This window comes from Nyctereutes procyonoides, unplaced genomic scaffold (genome assembly GCF_905146905.1).
Source record: "Nyctereutes procyonoides isolate TBG_1078 unplaced genomic scaffold, NYPRO_anot_genome, whole genome shotgun sequence".
Classification (NCBI taxonomy): Eukaryota; Metazoa; Chordata; class Mammalia; order Carnivora; family Canidae; genus Nyctereutes; species Nyctereutes procyonoides.
In genome coordinates this window covers 19,319,582-19,332,210 of record NW_026575139.1, presented here as the reverse complement: position 1 = coordinate 19,332,210, position 12,629 = coordinate 19,319,582, and the positions used below count along the sequence as shown (strand labels likewise).

Below are 12,629 nucleotides of genomic sequence, written 5' to 3'. Positions count from 1 at the left end.
CAGATGTCAGACTGTTAATACACAGAAGAGAATACAGTAGTCTGAATGCTCTCTTCAGATTATTAGGGAGTCAGTCAGCAGGGATGATATAAGACATCTTTTAGACCTTAAGAGCTACAAAAGACACTAAATACATAGAATAACGTTCAGAGCTATACACAACTACAGACCTGAAAAGAGGATTCAACTGAAGCCCAAAGAAGAGAGAGTAAAGCTGAGAAAAATCCAAATACCCTGAATTGCTGGGCAGCTTCAGGCCTAGATATCTTATCCAAGGATAAATAAAAAACAGTATTAATAAAAATAATATATAGATGCATAGAACACGTCACCCATAACTCTTTAAAGAGAACATCAAAACAAATGATTGAGAAAACAAAGTTTCTTAAATTTAGCCAGCAGTAAAGAGTAGAGGACCACTTATGGAGAGAGCAATTTGGTGTCCTTGGGGAACTGTGCAGAAAAAAAATAGCCTCAGTTGAAGGGAAAGCACAGATGAAACAATATAAATAACAAATGAGCAAACCCTTCTTCATTTTGGTTATTTGGATTTAGCTCTCCTGGAGAACCAAGGATAAAACAGTCCAGATTAAAAGAAATAAAATTTCAGGAATGCAATTCTAATGCTGCTCTCATTTCTACACTCTCTGTCCCCTGCTTTCCTAACTTGGGATATACAAAATACCATCCTCCCTAAGCATTCACTAGCTATATGACCCAGCCTATTAATCCAGAGAAATACACGGAGTAGGCCCAGGAAAACAAGGTCTACCTTGAGAATAATTTATACATAAGTAAAATAAAACTAAATCTAACATGTAAATAGACCAAAGACTATGAAATGGTGTATCAGCAACCTATGATAAGCTCTGAATAAAATTAAACCATATTAAGAAGCTCAAATCTGAACTGTAACACAAAAAAAGGACTAGAAATGTACAATGACTTTAGATCACACAAGTTAGTGACAGAACCAGCTCTATTAACTTTTTGTTTATCTTTATTATTCACATCTTTCACATAAAGCCTGATGTCACTAAGCTTTTAGAAGCAAAGTCAGCGGTCATTTCTTATTAACGTTTTCTAAGTAATGTGACCTTTTTAGCTCTAGTTATTAAGACTTCTTTTGACTTGGATTGTCAATGGTTTTACTATGATATAACAGTGTAAGGCTTTATTTGTAGTTATCCCATTTTTGACCCATAGAGATCATGGAATCTATACTTTGATATCTTTCATTTTATAAATTCTATCTTATGCTGGCCTACCTAATCCATTAATTATCTCTTCAATGTAATACTAACTGCTATTTAATCCCTACTATAAATCCCCTATTTAACAGGATTGGTTTTATTTATCTGTTTATTTTAGTTATATTTTTCAGTTTCTGTAATTTTCATTTGGTTCTTTCTTGGAGTTTCCAATTCTTTGTCAAAATTCTCAATCGTGTCTTTTAATTTCTTGAACAGGTTAATCAGAATTTTTTCATATTCTCATGTATGTTTCTACTGTCTGGTTTTTTTCCTTGCTGTTCAGTCACTTCTTAAATTTTCTTATGCGTAATTACTTATCATATGATAGACATCAGATATGAAAAACTGTGGAGATCATTTAAAACTTTGGATGACATCTTCCTCCAGAAAGGATTTGGTTTCGCTTCTAGCAGGAAGTCAGGCTAGGGTCACTAGGAAATCCAAATAACTTAATCTAGTTAGGAACCACGATGATTCAAAGCTGGGCTTCTGCCCCCATCAGGATAAGTCTATTTTTAGTTCATCACTTCTCTCATTTTCAGCTCAACCTTCTTTCTAGGTTATCATCCACTAGGGTCTCCAGTAAAAGCTGGAAGATTCCCGAAGTCCAGTTTTGGTTTCCCTGGCCCATCCAGTCTATTGATAGCTTTGATCCTATTCTCTCTGCTCCTAAGCCATCTTTTTTTTAAATCAGCAACTGCCTTAAAGGAAGAAGAGTCACAAATGTACAACTTATCCTTCTGAACTTTCATTTTTGACAGATCTTTACCAGTTCTACACTAGGTGCAAAAGCAAATCAAACTTGAAATTAAGTGAAAACAAAACATTAATAAAATTCAATTTAAGATTAATTTACTATGATGGATGATGTTATTTTGCTGAACACTAAATCAATGCTACTACACACTAGACTGGTATTAACTCCAGTGGTACAGGTTCTAAGAGTTTAGCATGGCTACCTCTGCAGGTACCAGGTGATGATTCCTTTTTCTGCCAATTTCCCCTATCTGAAATACTGCAAAACCAGCATCACAGAACATGTTATGCCATATTTTCACCTCAAGTTGATGTAAATGTGTTATTTACATATTAGGTCTATTCATTTACCTCTGTTCACTTGATTTTAGACTAAAATAATTGAAGCATTACTACTATGTACTGGTATGAATACAAATAAAAATTGGGCACTGTAACTGAATGGCAATTATAAAGTAGTTTATCCAAATTGTCAAGACAGACTTTTTAAACTTAGAAGTCAAGAAGTCTCCCTCTAGGCAATAATGAAATAATTTGAGCATCAATAGAAATACTAACTACAATGGATTTATATATGGATAAGTTTGTGAGTTAACGATCCTCAAGGAGAAAAAAAGCCATTGGTCACTACTAGAGCATGCTAGCAAACCAACTCATTATTTTGGAAACTAGTAGATAAATGAAATTCTCTAAAACTACATAAGCTTTTATATTAATATTAAAATTATCAAACTTCAAAATTTTCCTAGAGCTCTGAAAGTTCTGTGATGGCTCTATGTGAAAGATTCTAATTAGAGACAAAACAGAAGTTTAATGAACCTGAAAAAGAGTATAAAACTCAAAAGGACGAACTACATTGCAAAGCAACTCTCTGAAAAGAAATCATCCAGGTGGCAATGGGTACTCCAAATAAAAGATGTGATCGTTGAAAACATCATGATTCAGAAACACTAAGACAGAAGCCTGGTAGTGATTTCCTCAGCTGTGCTGCTTTTGCTTCTGCTTCTGTTCCTATCCATATATTTCACACTGTATCAGTCAATAACTCACAAAATTTTTTTGAGGACACAATAAGACAGTGTATGTAAAATAATTAGAACAACACCTAGGGAAGATCAGTTTGCTCAATATATAGTTTTTGTTATGATGACTGTAGGCAATGAATGGAAGAACAAAAAATAAATAGAATGAAAAAAAATGGGATGTTTTAATCTGGAAAAAGTCCTTAGAAGAATTTGTCATTCCCTAAATATGATGTCACTAAATTCCTCTGGATGTATATCTAGGGACTCTTGAATAGCGGCAGTGTCAATATTCCTACTATCAGCAGTTATTTCTTTATAACGCCACATAGAACTCCTCCAAAACAGACTCACACTTCACTTCCAGCATTATCACTTTTCATTTTATTGTTGTACTGTTAGCCGATCCCTTTATTTTTATTTTTGTAAAACAGCACACCACAGGTTTATTATTAGAAGACAAGGAAGTAATACAACTATGTCTTACTATCTGTGACCAATCAGCAACTTCAAAAGCAGTGATCTGTTATTTACATAGTAATGTGTGAACTGAAGAGCTAGCAGTAAAGTGTGTATTTTTGCAGTGCTTCTAGCTAATAAACTTTGTTAACTGAAATACGAATTGTGTTATTTGGGGACTGGTGTTACTTAGCCAAACTGGGGAATCAAACTCATGCACATCAAAACCATGCAACAAGGCAAGGACTGTCCATATTTACTTTTCAGAGTCCTCAAATAGCTGCTCTGTGCATTCAGTAATGGTTTTATAGAGTACTCAGTGAACAATAAGCTAACTCTATCTACCTGGGACTGGAACTCTGATTTGTTTTTTTAAGCTAAAAATATTGACTTTCCAAAATTCATAATAGCAAACTTCTTGACCAGTCCCTAGGAAGATTTCCAAGCAATAGTAAACAGTAGGAAACTAGGCATCAACTCCACAAACAGTATCAGATATGCCTAAGAAATAAATCATTCAATAAAATTTGGTTCCAATAAAAGAAAATGAGAAATGGCAAAGAACCATATGCATAAACTTTCTTGGTAAATGTTTAGCAACAATAACTGCTTCACTAATAATCACTGTATCTCATAAATTCACATTCTCAACAAAACTAATTCCATTCTTACTATGCTCATTGTGAGAGAGAAGAAGAAAATCACACAAAATATAGTCACTGGAAAGTTCTTAAAAGATATTTACCATTACTCCACAAAGAACAATGGAAATAAACTAGGAATAGTCATTAATCACACATAAATATAGTAGCTACCAAATAGTCATCAAATAATTAGCTTCCATATAAATGAAAAAACAAAACTTTAAAAAAAAAAGCTAGCAATAACTTTGGTAAAAATTATAAATGCTGCACTTTAAAGTAGGCTTGGGGTTGTCTGGATAGCTAAGTTAGTTAAACGGCTGACTCTTGGTTTTGGCTCAGGTCATGATCTCAGGGTCCTAGAACTGAGCTACATGTTGAGCTCCATGCTCAGTGCAGTCTACTGGAGGATTCTCCCCTTCTCCCTCTGTACCACCCACCACCTCTCCCTCTGCCCCTCCCCCCACATGCATACATGTGTTCTTTCTTTCCCTCTCTCTCTAAAATAAATAAATCTTAAAGTAGGTGTGAATTTTGAACATGTAAATATCCCATGTAGTTTCTTCAGACACTTTTCTTACTCTAAATTGTCTCTTATTTTCATACTGAGAAAAAACATCCACTAGCATAATACAGATTATACAGAAATGCATGCAAACTTGGCCTTGTAAGATAACTACATTCACTTAACTGCATAGTTAAGGAGAAATCGGAAAATATTCTGCCTAAATATTCAGTTTGTTTTCACCTTATTTAGCAAACATTCACAATATATATAGCACTAGTGACCACAGAAAGGTTGTGTTATAAGTTTACATGTATCTACACTAATGACATTTTTAAAAATTAAAGTATTTTAATTTACAAATGTCAGAGGTCACCCTGACAAAATCCAGGGCAAAACTGGAGGCAGAAAAGAGGTCATTTTTAAAATTCTGTCCAGGATAATGATGTCATCCATAAGCACTTTGATTAAGTGCTTTTATGCCTGGCTTTCCTTCACTGCCTATTTCTCTACAGAATGCCAAAGTTTATCTGATGACAGACTGCAAAATACATTGGTTGTAGAGTTAACTGTATCAACTCTATTTTGGTTCCTTATAGTCTATTTGTCTTCTATTATTAATATAAGAAAGAAGAGGAGGAGAAGATGGGGGGGAGAAGAATTTTAAAAAATTAAACAAGAGTGCAAATTTATGGTTTGCATATTTTTCTGGTCCCACCATCTGCTGCTGAAATGTATTTTTAAAATGGTTGCTACTATTTTATTTTTTATTTACCAAAAGATCATTAGCTCCAGCTGCTTTGCCTAATCTCTCTCCATATGCTGATTTATGGAAATATAAGCCCATAATAGCATTCCTAAAATTGAAAAATTCCCTTTCAAATGATACATAACTTTTATGTATATAACTATTTTGTTTTTAAATGAAATCCTGTATATTCACATATATCACATTCTAATCATAATTTTGAAAGTATTTTTTAAATATTTGTATATTTTAGGTACCAATAAATGAGCACTGATGGAAAATGGAATGTGCATAGTAATGTATTCTGAGTGGACAGACGTTATATTCATGAACAGAAGACAGACAAAAAGCAGTATTACATGGTTGTCTAATTTAGCATATAATCAAAATAATCAGACGTACAATATCGCTGTGAATGCTGTAATACATTATATTGTTTATAGTCATAATGATACACAAATGAAACCGAGTTTAAGTCCCATGAAGTCAAAGAAGAAAAAAGTAACCTCTTCTGAGTGCCTAGAATATACCAAGTACTGTTAAGAACATAGCAAATGCTTGAAGGTAGGGATTACTGGATGAATTAAAGAAACAACAAAAACATGAATGTTTAGCAAGCATCTAAACATTAATGAGACCACATTAATAAATGTTAGTTATAATGAGGGATATAGGACTATACTTATTTTTCAGATGATAAAACTTAAGTTCAGAAAGGTGTAATAACTTGTCCAAAGTCACTAAAATGGTTCGTAGTGGAAAAAAATCAGGATTAAATTTCAACTCTGACTCCAGAGTCTACATTTTTCCATTAGCCTCAAAGCAAAGGTCTATAAAAATTATTCTGCTGTCCAGCTGTTTCATGAAGGACTTGTAAATATAATTTTAAGTATAAGACTCTAAGAACTTGGGATCCCTGGGTGGTGCAGCGGTTTGGCGCCTGCCTTTGGCCCAGGGCGCGATCCTGGAGACCCGGGATCGAATCCCACATCGGGCTCCCGGTGCGTGGAGCCTGCTTCTCCCTCTGCCTGTGTCTCTGCCTCTCTCTCTCTCTCTCTCTCTGTGACTATCATAAATAAATAAAAATTTTAAAAAAATACCCTAAGAACCTAATTCCTAAGATCCAAAATATGTTTACAAAAGGAAGGTCATAACAGAATTTAACTGCTTGGTTTAATTTCTTACCTATAGACTCTTACTATTTAACAATAAACTGAACAATTCTCACCTTCAGGACAATTAATAAAACTCAGCGAGAAAAAAAAGGGCACATACCTTCAGCTTTAAGATATTATAATGGTTTGTGCCTGGCCCTAAACCTTACCATTATCCTTCTGGGATGCCATTAATTATATTTGAGAACTGAAACCCACTGAATACAAGAAAAAACCTGCACTTTATTATTTAACACTCCAATTCTTTCAAAGTCCATATGCCAGATGGTAACATCCTTTACTCCCAAAGGGAAATTTTAATCAGAGTACTTAATTAGAAGAAAAATTACCTATTAATGCAAGTCTCTAAGTTCTAATTTGACATTACTATATTTTCACCAATCTTTACCTTAAAAATGAACTTAATCAGTCCACTGATTTGAATCAAGACAACTGTATTTTTCTTGTATAACCAATATTAACTAATGTAGCCTCAGATGCAGTCCAAATTTCCACTGCAGAAGGTATTAACTTTTTATGTTGAATATTCTTTTTTTTAATATTCTTCCTTGAGGGCATTTCATTTTTATAATATTAACACAAAAACAGACCCTGCTCTCTCATAAATAAGGAACACAAAGTTCCAGAAATATTTTAAATGCTAAGTTTATCGATTGCACCATTTAATACAGAATACAGTATGTTCCAAATCTTCACAGTAAGCTTTCAAATAAAACCTTCCCCACAGGTCCTCTTTTGCCCAAATGTTCGCAGACCTCCCAAGAAATTTACAGCATGAGAAATAAAGCAAGATGACACTTTCATAAAGTCATGAAGTTCATTGGCCCCAAAGACTCTAAGACATACTATCCAACTAAATATGGTTCATTGGCTGGAACAGCTGCAAAAAAGGCTAGTGAAAAATCAATGACTGTTATATAAGAGGAAAGGAAAAATTGATGCTGATGTAGGCAACTTGCAGAACCTTCCACGTTGCCTAAGTGGCAGCCAAAACTGCCAACTTTGACAATCTGTCAATGCAAATCCTAGCTCAGTGCCATATTTCTTACGAATTCTGTTTCTGGATTTTTTTTCCATCTAACTCTCATTCTGGACATTAGTTGTAACATTAATGACTTGTGTGACAGTGGGCTTCTGTTTTTCAACCAATTAAGATAATCTCCAAAATCTAGTTTATCCATATAAGCCTTCAAACTCTGAACCCAAAATCCCAATTTTCTGAAATATGAACTCACAGCATCACAAAAATGTGAGCAACCATGACCCAGCGAAGTAAATGAATCCTGATGCTGGGCTTTAAGATAACATCCTATCCACAGCTCTATCACTAATTAGCTGTGAGACCATGGGCAAGTTAGCAACCATTCTGTGCCTCAATTTTTTATTCATATAAATGAGGATAATAATAGTATCTACCTAATAGTATTGTTGAGAGAACTAAATGAGTTAATATAAAAAGGTACCTGGGCAGGGAGGTGGTGGCTCAGTTAGTTAAGCATAGGCCTCAGCTCAGGTCATGATCCCAGGGTCGTGCTCAGCGGAGAGTATGCTTCTCCCTCTCCCTGCCTACTTATGCTCGCTCTCTCTCAAAATAAATAAGTAAAATCTTTAAAATAATAATAAGTAAGTAAGTGCCTGGGATATACTAAGCATATAGAAACATTCCCAAAGAGACTATAAAAAGGGAGGTGCTGCTTCTCTCTAGGAGACCTCATGCACCACATCACTGATGCTTTAACACTGCTCAGCTCCTCATAGAGAGGCCTTTATACATAATAAGTAAAGAAATAAATTTAGGATGGGTGGTTATAATGATTTAAAGGAACAAAGGGAAATTATGTATATTACAAGGAAAAGTCATCAAAAAATGACCCAACATGACTCTTGATCTTTAGGTCTTACAAACCAACAAAAGTAATTCTCACAGTTCTCTTATCCAGGGAGGAAATGCTACATCAAATATTTGTATTTCCCCTAACCCACTGCAAATTATGTTGACAAAGTTATATCTCAATAAAGCAAACATTAAATATGCATATATATGCACACATACCTCAATCCATTTCCTGAGGTTTAGCAACAGAATCATTTACAAAATCTAAGTTAATAATAAAAATTCTTGTCTTAAAAAAAAAATTCTTGTCTTCCCTAGACCAAAAAAAATTGGTCTTTCTAGGAAATCTATTTTAAAAAAGAAATAATAATTTCAAGAAGGCAATGTAGATTTAGAATGGAGAAATTTTTTAATAGTTGAACACTGGTTAAACACTTGGATTAACCCTGTTTCAGAATGTTTAGAAGAAAAAAAAAAACAGCCGGTTCCATAGCAAGACTTCTATGAGTTGCAGCATATCCACCAAAAGAAGAAAAAAAAAATCACTCTTCAGGATAACCCCCAAAGAGAACACACATTAATTTAAAAAAACATAAAGAATAAGAAAAAAACTCATTTTTAGGTATGATATATCCTGTAGCAGTTTAATGCTAAGAGGGGAATTTTCATTGAAGAGCCCATCAGAATCGCGTGTGAGAAATATTCTTTCCAATTTACACATATTCCCACAGATCATGGCAGATATTCCCCCAGGTGACTTACAGGTGGCAGGGTAAAAAGCATTGCTCTAATGAATAAGTATAACATAAGGCAATGAATGGTGTACTCCTCTGGTATGCTGCAGGGAAAAAAAAAAATCACTGAGAACCAACAGTTTTAACAGAACAAGAATTTGGAGAAATGAAGAAAGAGACTGTAGGTCAGACTATGGAATAGCCTAAAACAAAAGGAAAGACTCTTGCTTCCTGTGTCTTATTTTTTATGAGTAGATTTGCATTCTACATACTTACAACTAAGATAGAAATGAAACACCTGTTGAGTTTTACTTTTCATGTATGTCCATTCCACACTCCAGAGTTCAGCATTATTTGACTCCAGGCCTACCACAGAGGCTAATGCCACATAATACATTTTGTGTTTTAAATGTTTATCTATACAGAAATGTACATAATAAAAAATTTCAGTTCCCAATTCCCCAATTCAAAGGAAATCTTCTATCATAATGAAGCATCTAATATTCAACATGACAAAGTAGGTTTGTTCCTGCTTCTAGATAATACTGTTTAAGTTTTCACTAGTAAATTAAAAAGGAAAGAATTAACTCTCATTATTAAGGTAGTTATGTATATACACACATAGAAAATGCTTGGAAAGATATACAAGAAGCTGTCAAATTGTTACTTCTTTGGAGTGGAATTAAGAGGGCTAAGAGAGATTTTATAATTTATTTAAAGAATGAGCATATATTACTTTAAAATAAACCATCCATAAAATTCTTAACTCCCGTAAGGGGTAACTGACCCAAATTTAGTTAAGTCTTAGTTTAACTATTGTCCTGAATTCTTCCTCTTCTGACTTTAAACTTTCAAATTCAATAGAATCTAATCTATATAAGCTAGCCAGCAATCCATGTGACAAGCTAACCCACTAAAAAATAGTAAAATAATCTGAAGGCTAAAGCTGTTCACAATGGTTCTACCTTTTTTCTCACATCCTTACTTCTCAAAAACTGATTTCCAAAAAGGTGGGTAAGAAAAAATGCAAACATATGTAAATTTCCTCACATGTTCTACAGCACCCGCCTGTCCATTACTGTAGTCTCGATACTGTCCAAGCATCTGGTCTACTTGTCGCAGGTTCCGACTGGTGTCCTTAAAAAAGAAAATGGATTTTATTAATTGTTCCACTATTTTTCTGTCTTGGCAGTATGTCAAACAGCTAAGTCAACCACCTATAAAAGGTACAATTTATATCATACTTAAGTTGGATATTAATATACTTCATAAATATCAAACAAATATTAAAACCACTGAGAAGGAAACCTAAATCCATCCACAATTTACTGAAGCACACAATTTAAATCCTTCCCAAGGTTCCTTAATCAGCAACAAAAGCACTCCTCATTTTTAATTTGTGCACCTCAACTAATTCACACCTTTTTTTATAGAGAAGGAATCATGAGAGAACAAAACCAGTAGACTGTGTACAAGAGAAGCAAATCATTAGGATCAGTGTTATTTCAATTATTACTTCACCTCAGAACTTGATTAGGAAAAAAAGAAAAAAAGTATTCTTTAATCTTTAGCTATAAACAACAAATTTAGCTCTAAATACAACAAAAATGGCTTCTACCCAAATGTGCCAAGTTTTACCTGAAAGATGAAAGCATTTATTTCAAAAACATATATTCAGTAATGTGCCTCATTGTAAGAAAGTATAAGGATTTGTACTTCAAAAATCCAATGATAGGGATCCCTGGGTGGCGCAGTGGTTTGGCGCCTGCCTTTGGCCCAGGGCGCGATCCTGGAGACCCGGGATCGAATCCCACGTGGGCCTGGCTACTGCTTCTCCCTCTGCCTGTGTCTCTGCCTCTCTCCTCTCTCTCCTCTGTGTGACTATCATAAATAAATAAAGAAAGAAAAATATTAAAAAAAATCCAATGATATGCTACTTTACAAAAGTACAAAAAGAAAAACTTTCTGAGTTTTAAATAAAATTATGGCCTCTCCACCAGAAATTAGCCTCTTGTTATTTATGCATACTAACTCAAAGCAATTAAAAGCCAAAATCCTTATTTATCCAGGCAAAGCAAAAATAAGAGATTAAAATTGGAATAGGAAAAAATAGGAAAAAAAGTTTTCTTTTGCCCAGCTTGGTTGTGTTACCCTTCCCCCACCTCTTTTCCCAAGTCTTTTCTACACAGAGAATATAAACTGCTTACACTCAAACTTCCAAACACTGTCAAAGTTAGCCTCTGAATAAAAATGTCATCTCACTATTGTTCATCCATGAATAATTTCTCTAGCCAAAATATGAGCAAGTTCTCTAAAGGTACATATCCACAAGAAGCTAAACTGGTAATTCCTACCCACTTCACTACACACATATTTTATTTGAACATACTCCCTTATTCCAAAACACTTTCACAACCTATTATATATTTATTTTTTTTAAGATTACATTTATTTATTCATGAGAGACAGAGTGAGAGAGGCAGAGACATAGGTAGAGGGAGAAGGAGGCTCCTCGCAGGGAGCCTGATGTGAGACTTGATCCCTGGACCCCAGGATCATGTCCTAATCCGAAGGCAGACACTCAACTGCTGATCTACCCAGGCGTCCCAATCTATGATATATTTCAAATATCTTTGTTTCAAATATCTTGATTGTGTTAGACAGAATAATGGCCCCGAAAAATGCCCATGTCCTAATCCTTGGAACTTGTGTATATGTAACCTTATACAGCAAAAGAGATTTTGTGGATACAATATATATCCCAAATTAAGGACCTTGAGACAGGGAGATTATCCTGGATCATTGGGTGAACCCAAGGTAATTACAAGTGTCCTTAAAAGTAGAAGAGGGAAGTAGAAGAGTCGTCAGAGTGATATGATGTGAAAAGGACTCAACCACCCTTGCTGGTTATGAAGAAGGAAGATGGCCTCAAGAAATATGGGCAGTCTCTGAAAGCTGGTAAAGGCAAAGGAAGAGATTATTTCCCCAGGGTCTCCAGAAATGAATGCAGGCCTAGTGAACCCTAAGATTTTGGTCTAGTAAGACCAGTGTCAGATTTTGATGTACAGAACTATACAAAAATAACTTTGTCGTTTTAATTATTAATTAATTATAAATAATGATGAGTTATAAATAATTATTTAAGTGTAATTAGTTTTGTGTTAACTTGTTATGGCAACAAAAAAAGCTAATAGCTGACCAAAACTATTTCTCAGCCTAAACTATTTAAAATCCATTCAATGCAACCATTGTTTAACTAACCTGTAAAGTATTTGTTATAGTGTTGACCTTCTTGGTGACGCCTACTGTAGGACAACTTAGATTTCCCCTGTATGTTGACCTGGCAGCCCATCGACTCAATCGATCATGAGAGCGGAGGTGGTCTGAATCGCTGGAGGATTCTTCCATTGATGTACACAATCCTTAAAAGAAATCCAGGTCAAGGTCAATCAAATAGTAAAGAGCAGGGAAATATGAGTTTTAATTAACCATTTGTATGTTG

General features: G+C 34.5%; 1 protein-coding gene across 4 annotated transcripts in view; it reads right to left on the bottom strand.

Moving 5' to 3' along the window:
- CEP128 (centrosomal protein 128) overlaps positions 1 to 12,629 on the bottom strand; it is a 396,245-nt gene that overhangs the window by 361,612 nt on the left and 22,004 nt on the right. For all 4 annotated transcript variants that reach the window (XM_055304558.1, XM_055304557.1, XM_055304559.1 and 1 more), the window contains exons 3-4: positions 12,389 to 12,549; positions 10,178 to 10,264 (exon numbers count right to left, since the gene is read on the bottom strand). In XM_055304558.1, coding sequence (XP_055160533.1) covers positions 10,178 to 10,264; positions 12,389 to 12,535 — 234 coding nt within the window. In that variant the 5' untranslated portion in view covers positions 12,536 to 12,549. The remainder of the gene's footprint in view (positions 1 to 10,177; positions 10,265 to 12,388; positions 12,550 to 12,629) is intronic.